Consider the following 18,582-nt stretch of genomic DNA (forward strand, 5'->3'; position numbering starts at 1 on the left):
TTCTGTTGGTAACGCCGAGCGCCAATTACGTCCACATTTCCCCTCACAAAGACCAGTTTGTCATTTAGTTTTTTGTTCATCATTTTCAGCAACTGTTTTTGAAGAATGTCGATGAGAAGAGGTAGTAAACTACCTGCGTTAATTTTTTTTTAACGCAACTGATGTGCTATTTCTCCACATTGGAAATCTTGTTATTCCATTCACACCGCCACCCTCCAGTGCAATTGGACTTCTTGTTTTGTGCCAACTATACTTGATTCACACATTTAGACAAAAAGACTGGACGTGATGAAAGCTCAAAAAGTAGTAAGTTACACTACACTTTCAAAAGCACAATTCCAAATATTTACTGAAAATTACGAAAAAAATATAACATATAATAAAAATATCGGCACGTAGTAATGCCATTACGATATCGACATGTCGATATATCGAGGAAGATTGTATTGCCTATATAAATCGATGCTTCTGTTTGAAATATCGATATTTTATTAACAGCCCTAGTCGACACCTTGGAGCTTGAAGCGTTGCCAAGCTATAGGATGACGTCGCACGACGTTATGGTTTTGCAACATTACAGAGTAAGGGTGCCAAACTGCAAACTTATGCATCGCAGTGAGAGACGATTATGCGGTTTCAAAAAAGTGATAATCGTTTTATGTAGTGTATAAAAGTGAACAACCGTTTTAGGTTAAGTACGATAAATACTCTCTGCATCAAAAAATAGCGTACGTGTTCTTTGGAAGATCTGTAACATCGTATCTCTGTTGATAATATGTTAGATATATGGTTATGTTTGTTTCTCTTTTGAAAGTGTACTGTGAACTGTGTAAGTCGTGAATACTATGTGTGAGTTTGGAAACAAGAGAAGAACAAGAAATCCGTAATTAAAAAATACTTCCAAATTCGCCATTATCTATAGGGAGAGATTCGTCTGTAATTACAAAGCTGCGCTTGTTTACAAGACAGTAACGCAGCAGCTCACACATCGCAAACAAAACGCTTAAAATACCATAATACGTGAAAACCGACTTCATAATTGGAAATATTTCACGAAGCACATTGTGTGGAAAATAAAATTGTGTTTCATTTATAACAAACAAAACTTACATTTTTACAGTATTAGGTTTTCAAGAACCATTCTGTAATGTATAAAATAAAGAAAAACACTAATATGTGTTTATTACAAACTAATTTTTGGCTTGTTATGCTATCAACTGATTAACAACTGACTAGTGTTCGCAAAAGATCTAGCGTGTAAAGTACCACTCCTTCAAAACTGAAACTACCAACGCATAGAATCTTTCATAATGAAATTAGGCATAAAATGTTGTACTGAGTGCTTATCACTATTGTAACATTTGTGAGGCATGAACAAAATGATGAGTATTTGACTTGACAGTAAATAGATGATAAATATGATGACAATGAGCCTCCCCCCGAGTCCCGGTCCGCCACAAATTTTCCCTTTTTGTCGTTGGATTTATTTCAGTGCCCTACTGCGGCTTAGGTCTGAGTTTCCATTTCGTCAGAATAGTGAAACAAAACTGCTTGCCGCCGCCGAGGAGCGACCAGTTCAATGAACAAGATTTCTTTTGTCTCGCATGCAGCTACCTAGCATCTGTACTCTTCCCGACTTCTTTGTGAATCTAGGTCCTAATGGACGCATTTCCCAAGAGAAGACATCTTGGCTTCACCAAGACCGGTTGGTGGGTTTGAAAACCAAGCTGAGTGCGCCCAACCGTATCCCTGTATAACGAACAAATTTCCTTATGAAACATCTTGTGGCTTAACGCATTCTAAAGATGCCCACACCTTGTCTGTCTCGTCCAGACTCACACCTGCAAACCTATTCTCAGTTGATGTTTCCCTACACAGCTTGTAGCACTTCGCTTACAGAGGCTGCAGTTACCCACCTCATTTTAAAAATACGTAACGCAAATATACAATGTAGTAGGCTATTGTCAATTGGAAAGCTGAGTGGGTGGCGCATAACGAATCCGTTTATGTGATTTAATTCATTAAAAAGGGCTCGAGCCGTGCGCGGCTCGTGTTCCCGCCATCATGTGTTTTACACCCTGTTTTTAATGTACTTCCACCTCACTACATTAATTTAAATTACTACTGTCACTGAGTTGTTGCTTTGCCTGACCGTGAGCGGCGTTAGCAGCGCGTATCGATATATCCCTTCTCGTAGTATCTTTGCTCGACTGCTATTACTTCCCGGTCGTTGTCTGTCGTAAGCGAGTTCGGGTCGCGAGTTCGAGTCGGCCTATCATTTGGAAACTGTCTGGAGCGCAGTCCGGACCTGCCAGTCGGGGAGTTGCAATGCGGCACTAGTGCAGTCGGGTTGGAGCAGTGAGGAATGCACCCACATGGCTTGTCCAACCATTGCCGCCACGCATCACTTGAGCCGGGCCACGGTTTTGGTGGATCGTCGTTCGGTCGTCCTACCGGACTACGTGTGTTGGCTCGCCGATCCCTCATGAGTCGGCTGTGTGTGTGTGTGTCGGTGTGTGTGTGTATCAACTTCCGATTCTCTTCGTGTGTGCTTAGTTACTGCTGGGTATCGTTCAGGTCTTCGTGCAAGTGTTGGTCAGGTTGTGTGTGTAGTTGCTGTTGTTTCCACTGACGACGATTTTAGATATGTCGGCATTCTAAAGCGAGTCGGTCGGTTGTTGCTGACTAGGGAAGTTATCTCCACGCGGTGCAGTCGGCTGGGTCCGCTGGCGGTCCCTCCGCAGCGTTGGAGCTGTCCGATCACTACGAGCTTCGTGGTTCACCGACCCAGGACGTCAAAGTTGAGTAGTGGTTTCAACTACCCAAGCCACGTCCATTCATGTTGTGGTGGTTCGTTTCGGTGGTTTGCTGTTGGAGAGGTTTTCCTGTGAGCAACACCGAGTGTTTCACCTGCTGAAATTTAGCCGCCATGCGGTGCAATTAACTATTTTGGTTGACTACAATTCGAGTGCCCAGTGGAATTTTCTGTCTAGTGGCCGTTAGTGTTCCGGCTACTTGCCCTGGCCAATAGTGTAATTTCAGGCAGCCTCCTTTCCTCACCTGTTGTCGCTGTCCAACATGGTATGTAATTTTGACAGCTAATACATACTCCATTGTGTATTATCACGTTTGTAACCTTTTGTGTTTGGGTTCTCATGTACTGATTGATGGGAAGCAAGTTGTTGTGTCGGCCTATCCGTGGTTGTCCCCTGGTTGGGTTCCGACGGATCAAGTGTAGTTGCGCTCACCACCTGTTTCACCTAAGTGAACGAGGGCAGACCGATCTCCCTGGAGGCTTCAGAGTGCCGTTGTCTTTATTGTCTTTCCCACCGGTGTTTAATTATGTTTTCAGCTATTTAAAGTTTAAGGCTTATGGTTATATTTTTTAAAAAGTTTGGAAAATTAGTTGTGGGCTTTCAGCCTTGCAACTTTATTCTTAAAATTATCTTTGAGCTTAAATATTGCGGCCTTCTGCCTTTAAAAGATTATGGTAATATATTTTAAAATTTTAAAATTTAATTATGTCCTTCAGCCATTTGTATTGCACGTTGCATATGTTTGTTCTAGGTAAAGGTTCGGCTATGTGCTGCTTTGGTTGTAAATGTGTTATTAAATTACAATTAGAAGGTGAATCTAACCCCAACCTTATTTGGCCCTTTCCACAATCTTAATTACTTGTTCTGCCCAGCGGATTTAGCGGGTGTCTCAGGGCTTATCCGTTAAAAAATTCTGCTGTGATCACCATATCGAACACCCGCGATTACGATACAATTTGCATACTGTAATGACGAAATTCATGTTCCCACCATAAGCTGCTTTTAGTGAATAATGCCAAAACGGCGTCTAGTTTAGGTAAGAAGTAACATTATGAAGTCTACTTAAAAATAAGTCATAGTAAAATATCTTGGTAGGATAGCACTCAGCACTCCGTCTTCAGGACACAAGTGGCCCATCGGGACCATCCAACCGCCGTGTCATCCTCAGTTGAGGATGAGGATAGGAGGGGCGTGTGATCAGCACACCGCTCTCCCGGTCGTTACGATGGTTTTCTTTGACCGGAGCAGCTACTATTCGGTCAAGTAGCTCCTCAGTTGGCATCACGAGGCTGAGTGCACCCCGAAAAATGGCAACAGCGCATGGCGGCTGGATGGTCACCCATCCAAGTGCCGGCCACGTCCGACAGCGCTTAAATTCGGTGATCTCACGGGAACCGGTGTGTCCACTGCGGCAAGGCCGTTACCCTTGGTAGGATAGGTTACGACGTAATACATCACATCGAACGTTAATACCAGTCTTGAACTGTAATGTGAAGAAGTATTATGTTTTTAAATTAATTGTTCTTCACAGTGCTTTCCCGGCTTTTCTCACGTCGGCAACAACATGTTTGCCAGTGGAAAAATTATGTGTGAAGATACTTGCTTCGATACGTACGAACTTGCACCGATTTTTTTTTTTTTTTTTTTAGGAAGACGGGGCTGTGAAGAGAAGAAACATATGATGGTAGGAAAGGTTGTCCAGGCGCTCCCAAACCCTTCCATCATTTTGCCACGGGGTATAGTATGATTCATGAATCCAGACCACTAGTTTTCAGTCAGCCTTTGTATAGTGGCACCATCACGTCAAGTTTCGCTTAGCAATAACTGCTGTAATGTGTGGGTTATGTGGGGCGGCTCGAACATTGTACCCTTTCTTTTTAATTCCCTACGTGCAGTCATTGTGCTAGCTGGACTGCAGGTAGCGCTTTGGAAGTCAAGCGTGGCCCTCTCTTGCTGGGAACACTTCCAATGAGATGTCTGAATGCCTATGGAGGAATGGCGGCCAATTTCTTCTCAAGAGCTGAGACTGGAGAAGGGAGTAATGTGGACGCTGGGATCTGGAGATAAGTCGACGCTGTAACTCACTCCGGAGGTGAAACGTCCTGGCTGACCGGGGAAAAATTTGGTGCGTTCCCATGGGACTAAACTGCTGAGGTCATCGGTCCCTAGGCTTACACATTAATTAATCTAACTTGAACTAACTTACGCTAAGGACAACACACACACCCATACCCGAGGGAGGACTGGTCCCTCCGACGGGGGTAGCCATGCATTCCGCCGTCGAGTTGTCAAGAAGCAGCCTCTGCGCAAGCAGATTTATGAATGGCATAAAAAATTCTTGGAAGTTGGTTGCATATGCAAAAGGAAGATCACTGTTCGTCCACGCACTTCTGATGAAACTGTCGAGAGTATCCGAGATGCGTTCACAAGGATTCCTCGGATGTTTACAAGACGGACAGGCCAGGAACTTTAACTTCCTAAAACAACGGTGTGGCGTGTTATGAAACGACGCCTGCATATGAAGCTTTACAAGTTGCAGTTACTGCAGCAATTGCTTCCCGGCGACCGTAACAGAAGGTTTCTGATTTTGCGTTTTAGTTCTCCAGGACATGGCAGAGGACACCTTTTACAATGACTCACCTTCTCGGACGAATCGACGTTTCATCTATCGGGTAATGTAAACCGCCATAATGTAAGAATTTGGGGGGTCACAAGATCCTAACGTTTCCATGGAACATGAAAGAGACTTACAGATACTGAATGTGTTTCCTGCCATTTCTGTTCCCAAAATTTATGGACCTTTCTTTTTTGCGGAGGAAACTGTGACAAGAATATCATACCTGGGCATGCTGCGAAATTGGTTGTTCCTTAAACTGTATGAAGATATCAATAATTTTAATGCTTGATGGCGCCCTGACTCACTTTAACCTTGTGGTAAGGTATTATCTTAACAACAGCATCCCACGACATTGGACTGGAGAAGGTGAGCAACAATATCTTGTTCACTGGTGTTGGCCTCCCACATCACCAGACATCACACCTTACGACTTTTATCTGTGGGCGTACCTGTTGATCCGTGTGTAGATTGAAATGGGCTACCGTATCTATGTTTCTCGAGCAACACATAGCTCTCATGTTGAGAGTACTGTATAGTGTTTATGCGAATATAAAACTCTCAAACTTCCTCTAACCAGTGACATTTGCAATGTCTTTCTGTCTCTCAGACACTGAAAGGCCAAAGAAATTGTTATAAATTTTGGAAATTTGTGATAAGGTCTTATGGGACCAAACTGCTGAGATCATCGGTACCTATCCCTACACACTACTTAATCTAACTTAAACTCACTTAAGCTATGAACAACACACACACCCATGCCCCAGGGAGGACTAAATCCTCCGACGGGGGGAGCCGCGCGGACTGTGACAAGGCGCCTAGACCGCGCGGCTACCCCGCGCTGCGAAATTGTTATAGGCATGCGTATTCAAATTCAGAGATATGGTAACAGGCAGAATATGTCGCTGCGGTCAGCAACGCCTATATAGGACTACAAGTGTCTGGTGCAGTAGTTAGATCGGTTACTGCTGCTAGAGTGGCATATTATCAAGATTTAAGTGAGTTTGAACGTGGTGTTATAGTCGGCGCTCCAGCAATAAGACACAGCATTTCCGAGGTAGCGATGTAGTGGGAAATTTCCGTAGGACCATTTCACCTGTCTACCGAGAATATCAGGAATCCGGTAAAACGTCGAATTTCCGACATCGCTACGGCCGGAAAAAAAAGATCCTGCAAGAACGGGACCAACGTCAACTGAAGATAATCGTTCAACGTGACTGAAGTGCAACCCTTCCGCAAATTGCTGCAGACGGCCCACTCGTGTACCCTTGACGGCTACACGATACAAAGCTTTACACCTCGACTAGGCCCGTCAACACCGACATTGGACTGTTGATGACTGGAAACATGCTGCCGTGTCGGACGAGTCTCGTATCAAATTGTATCGAGTCGATGGAAGTGTACGGGCATGGAGACAACCTCATGAATCCATGGACCCTGCATGTCAGCAGGGGACTGTTTAAGCCGGTCGAGGCTCTGTAATTGTGTGGGGCGTGTGCAATTGGAATGATATGGGACCCCTGATACGTCTAGACACGACTCTGACTGATGTGACGTAGGTAAGCATCCTGTTTGATCATCTGCATGCATTCATCTCTATTGCGCATTCCGACGGACAATGCGACAGCCCACGCGTCCAGAATTGTTACAGAGTGGCTCCAGGAAACTCTTCTGAGTTTAAACACTTCCGCTGGCCACTAAACTCCCCAGACATGAACATTATTGAGCAAAACTGGGCGGCCTTGCAATGTGCTGTTGAGAAGAGATCTCCACTCCCTTGTACTCTTACGGATTTATGGTCAGCCCTGCAGGAGTAATGGTGTCAACTTCCTCCAGCCATACTTCAGATATTAGTCGAGTCCATGCCACGTCGTGTTGCAGCACTTCTACGTGATCGCGGGGGCCTTACGCGATATTAGGTAGGTGTACCAGTTTCTCTGGCTCTTCATTATAGTTTGCCTCCAATAAACAGGTGGATTCTGTTCTTTCTTTTTGAATAGTCCTGTATAATGGCGACCCCGCCTCTCGTGACATCTAGTGTCCTGATACTGTTGATAAGGTACCAGGTAGTGCGAAATTTTGGATAACTCAGATCATCGGCTCGAGAAAGTCAAAAGCATGCCACCCCCAATAGGAGCATCCCTAATAAGGTGCTGTGGGCTCCAAACCAACAATCTTGTTGATGCAGCCTGAACCTACAAAAAGCAAAGTTTAAGTGGGGAATATTCCAAAACTTATTACCATCTGTTATTGAAGAAGGCTTACTGACCGGTAGGGTTAGAAAAATGGACTGTGACATACGAAAACTTCACCACTTGAATTCGATACACCCCACTACCGCATTTTTCTTCGTTTCTTGGGAGCTCCCACTGGGAGGAGGGCGTTGCGTGTGGTGCGCCAGAGAAAATCGTGGGAAGCAAAGCAGTGCTTGGAGCACTCTGTAAGAGAGACATTCCGGCAAGTTTGTAAAGCTCGGCTCGGCCGTGCAGGGAGAACTTTGGCGGCGATCGAGCTCGGAACCCAGCAAGTAGCTGCGCACCGAACAGGACCCGCCGTTGCGCCTCGCTAGACCACAACTTTGCCGCACGGCACATTAACAGCCCTGACCTAAACTTTTTTCCCATTAAGTAATTAAAAGCGTCACGAACACTGCGAAGCAAGAAAAGGGAAAAAAAAGTTAAACGCTATGTAGAATGTCGAAGGAAAATGAAACCGATGCCATGGTGACATAAATAAAAGATTCAATTTTCAGGGCAGTACAACAAAAAACTAAGTGTGTCGAAAGCACTTGCTGTATAGACGTGACGGTGGAAGTGATAAATCAAGTGACGGTGGGAGTAAGGGTAGCTGGATGCCTGCAAAATACTTCATAAAGGAACGAATTGATGGCATCTGAGGGGAAAACAGAAATATGTAGAACAAAGAAACACCGTGTTTGACATGTTAAACAGAAATTGGAGCAGAAACGAGAAAGGTAAAACAAAAGTTAATGATTGTGGAAATGAAGATACTAAGACGGATCCAAGGAGTAACGAGGTGGGAAAAATGAATAGTTGTGTCGGTAAGGGAACGGTGTGGAATAAAAAATAAAGAAATGGATAAAGACAAGAAAAATGTAATTGGATCATGTGGAATGCATGGACCCCATAAGACTAGCTAAAATTTGTAAACATGAACGACTGCAAGGGAAACGTCTACATGGACAACCATGCAAGAAGGGGACAGGAGTCGGTCCAGTACATCCACGGAATGAGGCAGACAAACAGCGGCAACCCTAGTCAGCGGAAGAGAAGCAGTACAACCGAAACTTGATTTTGAGCGGTCACCTGCCACGCTGCTCTGAACCCACTTCACGAGGAGATGGACAGACCCGTGAACGGCCAACAAAATGCTCTAAATAGTGCCCAAAAGTCTAAATTCATGTAATTCCCACAAACATTGGTACGAACATGTAAACTGACATGCCAAACTTAAGGACGAAAGGAACTTTCGGATGATGCGTCGCTGCCAAGTAACATAGCTCGATGAAACTTGGAGTGCACACAGAGAAAACTGCTACAGTGTAGTACAGAAGGTAACTGAAAGAAATACGAAATGTGACTTTTATCCAATAATAATGAGTAGACTGGAGGCGCCGCGTGTTACGATGATCCTCTGGACATTTCAACAGGTAGCACATCATTCTTAATAGGACTAGTGATCGCCACGATGGCATCGTATACTTAGCAACGTGCTTCCATGCTGGTCACGGGTTTGGTAAAGGATTGTTATAGTACAGAGTTCCATCCCGCCACCAGCGCGGTTGAAAACCGCTGAACGATCATTGTTGCATGTCAGCATGTTGCAGCACGTCTTCCCAACGCATCCCGAACGTGATCGATGACACTTAAGTCGTTGGAACGGGCAGGCCAGTTCATTCACCGAATATCCTCTCGTTCCAAGAGCTATTCCACCTGCGCTATTCGATGCAGTTCTAGGCGCTTCAGTCTGGAACCATGAGACCGCTACGGTCGCAGGTTGGAATCCTGCCTCGGGCATGGATGTGTCTGATGTCCTTAGGTTAGTTAGGTTTAAGTAGTTCTAAGTTCTAGGGGACTGATGACCTCAGATGTTAAGTCCCATAGTGCTCAAAGCCATTTAGTCTTAATCGCATTTATTATTATTATACCGCCAACCGGTTTCAACCCGACGTAGGGGTCATCTTCTGGCCGTTTACACCATTGGTCGACTGCTGGTGGTGTCACTCCTGTCTACATAACGACAGGAAACTATCATGTAGGCAGGAGTGACACCACCAGCAGTCGACCAATGGTGTAAACGGTCAGAAGATGACCCCTACGTCGGGTTGAAACCGGTTGGCGGTATAGTAATAATAATAATAATAATAATAATAATAAGCACCCGTATCATCTAACACAGCCACACATCGATCAAGACGCATCCAACACATGGCTAAGAAAAGGCAATATATACAGTGAGACAGAAGGATTCATGAGTGCAATACAGGATCAAACAATAAACACCAGGTATTACAGCAAGCATATTATTAAAGATCCCAATACCACAACGGATAAATGCAGACTTTGTAAACAACAAATAGAAACAGTAGATCACATCACAAGCGGATGTACAATACTAGCAAATACAGAATACCCCAGAAGACATGACAATGTCGCAAAAATAATACATCAACAGCTTGCCTTACAACATAAACTTTTAAAACAACACATTCCTACATACAAGTATACACCACAAAATGTACTGGAGAATGATGAATACAAATTAAACTGGAACAGAACCATTATAACAGATAAAACAACGCCACATAACAAACCTGACATCATACTCACCAATAAAAAGAAGAAATTAACACAACTAATCGAAATATCCATACCCAATACATCAAATATACAAAAGAAAACAGGAGAAAAAATTGAAAAATACATCCAACTGGCTGAGGAAGTCAAAGACATGTGGCATCAGGATAAAGTTGACATCATACCAATTATACTATCAACTACAGGAGTCATACCACACAATATCCACCAGTACATCAATGCAATACAGCTACATCCAAACATATATATACAGCTACAGAAATCCGTAATTATTGATACATGTTCAATTACCCGAAAGTTCCTAAATGCAATATAACACATACCGTACAGTTAAAAGGAAGTGACGCTTGATCAAGGTCCGCGTCACTTCATTTTTAACCGGACTTAACGTCTGAGAAAGTGAAGTTAACAATAATAATAATAATAATAAATGTGATTAAGACTGTTTCTGAATTATAATCGCTGCTTCATCTCCACAACCATGTTGTCCAAAAATCTTTGATGAGTGAGTCTGCGAGTATCTAAGTATGTGAACTAAATGGCCGTATGTTTTCATTGCATTGACTTAAAATCTTCAGTTTCTTACACCTTCAAGGGAGAGCAGACCTTAGTATGTGACATAAATTGCAACCTGATACGTCAGTCCGTTCCTGAGAAAAAGGGTTCTTAATAGACTTACGGACAGGCAGACAGACAGATAACAAAAAACTTTTTTTCTTGTGATACAATTACAAATTAACAATTCTCGTACTTTTCTCTTTAGTTCTACTGTAAAAACTTGCTTTTTGCCAAATTTCATGATTCTAAGTCAATGGGAAGTGCACTATTGGTCTCTACATTACATTGACTTAGATGCTTCAATTTTCTGCGCTGCCAAGGTGTGGTGTAATGGTCGGCGTTTCTACGAAGTAAACCAAAAGACCCGCGTTCGCGTCCAGGTCCCAGCACAAATTTTAATTCATTTCTTCAGATTCCAGCATTATAGTAGACAAAGATGAGACTTTTATGTCTCGGGGAAAATTTAATTATAGTAACTATAATTTCACAGTGACGTTCACCTGGTTGTGTACCGCGATCAGAGATTTGGCCAGCACGCCCGTGCAACATTATGCCTCCCCGCAACGTAACACGTGGCCCACCAAAACGATCATGTTCGACAGTATTCTTGGGTGCTTTACGTGTCCCGACCTCTCATCATATGAGGGTACGTCCATCACATATGAACACTCAGTTTCAAAAGGACTGGCAGACTTTCAACCTTGAGTGACTAATGCTTCCGTAGGAAACTTTGTTGCGGAGAAATGACTTAGTCACAGCCTAGATGATTGTTTTCAGCATTAATGTTGCACTTGTCGGTGGTGAAACGAATTCATTCTGCAAATAAACGCCTAGGCTGTGGCCGTGCCGATTCGTCGAAAGAAGTTTGCTTTTCATTCATTAGAATATACTCCGTATCTTTTGCCCATCTTCTATATGGGAGTAACGTGTTCTCTTTCATGGTTATGCAGGACTATTTGCTGCTCAAGAGATCCTGGATAGACATAAGCTAGGTAACTAAGTCCAACCGGGTTTGGGAGATGCTGCAGATTTGCGGCCAGTGCTGTAAACGGTACAACTTGTTCATAGAAAATATCAGCGAGCAGCTGTAACATTTCTTTCAATTAGTGTGGACGCCTCGTCGGTTACTGCCCGAATTGTAGATTGTTCTGGATTGCAAATATTTTTCTTTTCGTGTTCTTATGGTTAGCTTAAAGTAATAGCACAGTGATATTCGATAAGATGATACTACAGTAAGTAGCTTCATTGGTTCACGGGCATCGCATTGGACAATATTGTGGAAGCTGCACAGTATTTCAACGAGACAGCTGCTGGTCATCTTCAGGTGCTCACTGGCGTGTTGCTGCAATGGATTGCTAATATACACGCAGACTCGCTAGAAAAACATTTTAAAATATGTGCTGTGACTTTTTTGGAGAGGGCCCACATTTGCATACCATTTTCTTCTAGTGCTATTTTAAGAGTCTTTTTGTGACTCTGGAATAAATTCATATTAATAATCGTTTTGCGTCTCGTCATTCAGTGTAGTTGTTACAGTTGTTAATGAAGGGAAAAAAAATCTCAAAAAAAGAAAGTACTTTAAAGTCAAAAATAAAATAGAGTGCTCACATTTACACCCTCTCCTCCAGTTTAGCAAAGAGTAAAAGCTCAGTTAACCGCGGCACAAGTTTCATTTTGTGTCATGAATTGAGACCGAATTGTGTATTTCCTGCACTGCGCAAATGTGCGATAATTCAGGGATGGAGGTATCATTACAGCAAACGTGTTACTTCGCAACCGTGGTTTTTGTCAGAACTCTTGCCTGTCACGTGAATGATGTATTTGTAATAGGAAAAATCGTTATTTTTTTATCCTGTGTTTGAACTGATTAAGGGACAAAATTTCAGGATAGGGGTTTAGTCTATGCTATCGCTACTTTATGGGTTACATGCATGATGTATGTTTAGCAGGAACGTGTATCCGATATTCACACTTTCGTGATATACAACGTCACGAGCAGAATACAGACTGGTAACTGCGAATTACAGATCTGCCTAGTCCAAATTATGCAATATGCAACTGTCATCTGTGAAATATCCAGCTCACCTGGCAATCTGCTTGAAGTGGAACTTGCGTCTTGGTTTGCGACACTTTCCAGAATCCCGTCCTTTCTTCCACACATGCGACTTCCATGCTGGCTCCTGTAACAATGATAATTTATGATGGTACCACCGATCCTGCGCCTCTGTTGGTGCGTAACTTACGTAGACAATGTTGCGACAATATGTGGAATGCATTTAAAGAACACGTGGGCAGGAGTCAAGAAGGAGGTAGTAAAAGGAGCAAGGGAAATTCAACACAAAGGCCTTAGTTGAGTCTTCTTAGAGGTGGTTACCGATTAAGATTAATTTTCAAGAAGGCGGAAACATTTGTTTTATTGAACACCTAAATTAGGAGGCATTTGGTTATAAAAAATAATATGTGAATAATGTAGAAACATTCTACTGTCCTGCCATAATAGCACAGATCTCCTTTCCAAAACAAAAACAAAAAAATGTTTACACAAGCACACTTACCTCACGTTAGAGCAGTGTATGGGTGGTGTGTATGCAGATAAAACAGGAGACATACCTAGATGTAACTGATTATGCCCTACCGCATCGTCTCTGAGTAGCGAGTTTAAAGGTCTTCAACATAAGTAAGTCAAATTTGATTTCTAAGGAAATCTGCACTCCACTCCGAGACGATATTACTGTTAAAAAATAAAAATAAAAACATAAGATCGAGAAAACACGGTATCGCATGGCTCATTATATAGAATGCGACGACATCCGTGAGACGTTTACAGCGTGACCAGATCGTAATGCCCAAATTTCGTTGTTTTTCATGTGCAAAACTATCGAAGACACGGATTAATACCTCACAAAGATATCTCACAGGAGTGTACCAAACACTAAGGGCCACTACAAAAGTACAAACCTGCAGGTCAGGCCTTGAGAATGTACTCAATGGGATCCTTTCTCGTAGATGGCGTAGGATTTCTTTTTCATCTGTCTTCACACTGGTTTGATACGTGTGTCAAGGTCCCTATTCTTTGCAAATCTCTTCATCTTAGAGTAGCACTTCCTACCAAAGACCCCAGTTACTTGTTTGATGTATGCCAATCTCTACAGGTTTTTGCTCCGATGGCTTCGTCTGGTACCCTGGCTGGTATTCCCTGATATCTTAAATACAAGACATATCATCTTGTTCTCTGTTCTGGTTATCCACAAATTCCTTTCCTCGCTCATTCTACGGAGTACTTCGTTTCTTATCTTCTCAGCCAATTTTCGGCACCCTACTTTAACAGCATATATAAAACACTTCGGATCTGTTCTTTCCGCTTCTGAATATGCTCCTGAATTTCTTGTCTGTGAGTCGTCATTGTGACAGAGGTATCGGACGCAGGACTCCCCCAAGGACATGATAAAAACTTCAAGATTTTGACATTTCTGTACAAATTCTGAGGACTACCTGTACGTATGTTGCAGTATAAAGACGGAGTCAGTCAAGCAGAAATAACAACTGGTATTGTGGTCAGAAGAAATCACATCCATGAGCAAGGTGTAAAGGCAAATTCGTCGTGTGTGTGAGAAACTAGAATCAAATGTCAAAAGGATAGATGCATAGCACAGTCACTTTCTAGACATAAATTATTGTGTAACGCACGAAGCAGGACCTACAAGTTCCTAATAAACAGGTAGAGGTTGCCTGTCAAAAGAAGCTGAGCAGATTAAAGAAATCAGTTCGACATGCTTCACAAAACGTTCAGATATACAAAATAACAGTGTGCGATTTCCATGAAAGATAAGTGAGGCAGTAAATGTACAAAGCATATATTGTGCAGAGGCTGTAATCACTGATTGAGATACAGCGGAATAGCTTTACAAGTGACATGTTAAACAGAACTGATAAAAATGAAGATTTTATGAAAAGCATTTTTGTCTAGAAGGAAGTAACATTTCGTATTTCGGGAATAGTTAATAATATCCGAAATATGGAACTGGTATAGAAATGCGTATTCAAATACAGAGATATGTAAAAAGGCAGAATACGGTGCTGCGGCAGGCGACGCCTATATAAGACAAGTGTCTGCGCAGTTGATAGACCGGCTACTGCTGCTACAGTGACAGCTTATCAAGATTTAAGTGAGTTTTAACGTGGTGTTATAGTCGGCCCACGAGCGATGGGACACAGCATCTCCGAGGTAGCTATGAGTTGTGGGCTTTCCCGTACGACCATTCCACAAGTTTACCAAGAATATCAGGAATCCGGTAAAACATCAAATCTCCGACGTCGCAGCGGCCGGAAAAAGATCCACCAAGGACGGGACCAAGGACGACAGAAGAAAATCGTTCAGTGGTGACAGAAGTACAAGCCTTCCGCAAATTGCAAAAGATTTTAGTGCTGGGGCATCAACAAGTGTCAGCGTGCGAACCATTCAACGAAACATCATCGATAAGGGCTTTTGGAGCCGAAAGCCCACTTGTGTTACCTTGATGACTGCACGACACAAAGCTTTACGCGCCGCCTGGGGACGTCAACACCGACCTTGGACTGCCGATGACTGGAAACATGTTGCCTGGTCGGACGAGTCTCGTTTCAAATTCTATCAAGCTGATGGACGTGTACGTGTATGGAGACAACCTGATGAATCCATGGACCCGGGATGTCAGCAGGGGACTGTTCAAGCTGAGGAGGCTCTGTAATGGTGTGGGGCGTGTGCAGTTGGAATTACATGGGACCCCTGATACGTCTAGATACGACTCTGACTGATGACACATACGTAAGCATCCTGTTTGATCACCTGCGTGCATTCATGCCCATTGCGCATTCCGACGAGCAATTTCAGCAGGACAATGCGACAGCCCACGCGTCCAGAATTGCTACAGAGTGGCTCCAGGGAACTCTTCTGAGTTCAAACACTTCCGCTAGCCACCAGTCTCCACAGACATGAACATTATTGAGCATATCGGGGATGCCTTGCAACGTGCTGTTTAGAAGAGATCCCACACTCTCGTGCTCTTACGGATTTATGGACAGTCCTGTAGGATTCATGGTGTCAATTTCCACCCCCCCCTCCCCACAAGCACTACTTCAGGCATTAGTCGAGTCCATGCCACGTCTTGTTGCGGCACTTATTCGTGACCGCGGTGGCTCTACACGATATTAGGCAGGAGAATCAGTTTCTTTGAGTCTTCAGTGTACAATATTCACCTGATGTTAAAGAACAGATACCTCTAACTTAGCAAATCAGCCAAAGCGCAAGACATCGCCACGGACCACAGAATTGCCGCAGCCCATATCGCTTAACAAGGACAGTGTCTTATCCCAAAGTACGAAGGAAATAACGGGTGTTATTGATGAACCTTGATGCATTTCGACCACCAGCCCGTACCGGACCGAGGAGGGCCCAGCCTGTAGGTCAAACCGGGACCTGCCAGGAAGTGTCAAATGCGCCGCTAGAGGTCAGGACGTACAGGAACTACTTTTTACTCACAGCATGTGACTGAAAATAGTACACGGAGGATTCAGCCTTGGGCAGCCCATTTAAAGGCCGGTCACAGACCGCAGAAGGCAGTCTCCACCGAGAAAGCGGCTGGGCCAAGCACAGAGAGCAATAGCTCTTCCGTAACCGGGATCTTACTACAGTGCATCCTGGAAGATGAGTCGCAGTCCACCGTTAGCTACGCCACGGTCTCGTCCCCCCGGGGAACCGCAAGACTCCGGAGCATTACTAGTAGACGTATGGCCTACAACGTCTTATCAACAGTTTGGACCTACATTTAATACTGATCGATAACTGCGGCTACACAGAACTCTAATTCCTCTCACCCCTTGTGGAGACTGACTATCACTAGTTGGTGTTCAACTCCAGAATGACTAATTGGTGTTCAACTCGAGAAACACTAACTGACCTGAATGAGATTTTCACTCTGCAACGGAGTGTGCGCTGATATGAAACTTCCTGGCAGATGAAAACTGTGTGCCGGACCGAGACTCGAACTCGAGACCTTTGCCTTTCGCGGGCAAGTGCTCTACCATCTGAGCTATCCAAGCACGACTCACGCCCCGTCCTCACAGCTTTACTTCTGCCAGTACCTCGTCTCCTACCTTCCAAACTTTGCAGACGCTCTCCTACGAAGGAAGTTTCATATCAGAGCACACTCCGCTGCAAAGTGAAAATCTTTCTGGAAACACCTCCCAGGCTGTGGCTAAGCCATGTCTCCGCAATATCCTTTCTTTCAGGAGTGCTAGTTCTGCTAGATTCGCAGGAGAGCTTCTGCAAAATTTGGAAGGTAGGTGATGAGGTACTGGCAGAAGTAAAGCTGTGAGGACGGGGCATGAGTCGTGCGTGGGTAGCTCAGATGGTAGAGCACTTGGCCGCGAAAGGCAAAGGTCCTGAGTTCGATTCTCGGTCCGGCACACAGTTTTAATCTGCCAGGAAGTTTCACTAACTGACCTACTTATCATTATCTGGGATTACGCTAACAGCCGTCAGCATAATTTCAGTTGGTTTAAGTACTTTTCAATACTGTCCTTCCACCATAACTAATTAGTCGAAGAATTAACTGTTCTTATTATTTGAATTGGCCTGCGGCAAAAGGATATTTTGTTAGCAGCATATTTAGCCAGAAATTAATTGTTCTTGATGTAATTTGGCCTTTAATGGAATTATTGTTTCTTAATTAGACTTTCAGCCTTACAGGCCGCAGGTCACCACTGGAAAGAGATATACAGGAAATGGACTTTGTTTCTTTTAAGTCTTGTGAATCGTTCTTGTTCGCTGACTGCGGATGTAACAAATCCCCAAGCTCCTATCCCAACAACATCGCTTCCCAGTAGCCACGGTCCTGAGTTTCTTCTTCTTGAGCTGACCTCCACACCCCTAGGTTCGGATCGTTGACGCCATCAACATTGTGATGCCATAGTTTTTATAGCTTAGTTTCGTGTAATTAAACGATAGAATGAACATCTCTCGTAGTTGTGACTGAAAGAAAATTTTTAGCTCCTTGTAAGTCATATGCATGAATTTCATATCTATATTCTTACTAGTTTGTGTGATGTCCTGTAAGGCATCACAACCCGATCATATTTATGATACAGGTGACACTTGAAGATAGAATGGGGACGGAAGGTGGTGCAATGGAATACTACGAAGCTCAGAAGGCCAGAGTAACACAGAAAAGAAAGCTTTCCGCCCAGAGACGTTGTCGGGAAGAAGGTTTGTTTATCTGAAGTTTCAGAGGCAACCACTTGCCTGGTACTCGTAGGAGGGCTTGAGCATGTAGAGCGCCATCTCCTGGTGGAAGACGGGGCACACCGAGCCAGAGATTGGCGGCACGATCCAGATCCAGTCAGCGGGGCAGCCGTTGCGTAGCCGCATCTCGTTCTCGTAGTGCTTCATGAAGCTCTCGGAGGCCGTGTGGTGGTCCACAATCGTCACGCCCCTCACCTGCAGGTGGTAAAGCACGTGAGTTACTAATTTACAACAGTACACTTCCTTAACTCACCGTTTGTGGTCCTATTGTCAGTGCAATACAGTTATGTTGAAATCCGATAGCACATGAACCATGTGTGGTCAAGATCTCATTCAGTGCCAGAAGCTTGACGACCTCGACAGCTTGCGTGAAGGCCACAGTGCCTGTGATAAACACTGGTTCGTTCTGCGTAAGTACTAATTACGGACTTCTTGCTTGAAGGTAAGTTTCTTACAGGGGGACTCAGAGGAAACGGC

General features: G+C 43.8%; 1 protein-coding gene across 1 annotated transcript in view; it reads right to left on the minus strand.

The window, feature by feature from the left end:
• The window catches only part of LOC126467134 (nitric oxide synthase, salivary gland), a 719,566-nt gene that overhangs the window by 146,888 nt on the left and 554,096 nt on the right, over positions 1-18,582 (minus strand). Inside the window, exons 9-10 of the mRNA XM_050096439.1 lie at positions 18,106-18,300; positions 12,912-13,006 (exon numbers count right to left, since the gene is read on the minus strand). Coding sequence (XP_049952396.1) covers positions 12,912-13,006; positions 18,106-18,300 — 290 coding nt within the window. The remainder of the gene's footprint in view (positions 1-12,911; positions 13,007-18,105; positions 18,301-18,582) is intronic.

Source organism: Schistocerca serialis, chromosome 1 (assembly GCF_023864345.2).
Source record: "Schistocerca serialis cubense isolate TAMUIC-IGC-003099 chromosome 1, iqSchSeri2.2, whole genome shotgun sequence".
Lineage (NCBI taxonomy): Eukaryota > Metazoa > Arthropoda > Insecta > Orthoptera > Acrididae > Schistocerca > Schistocerca serialis.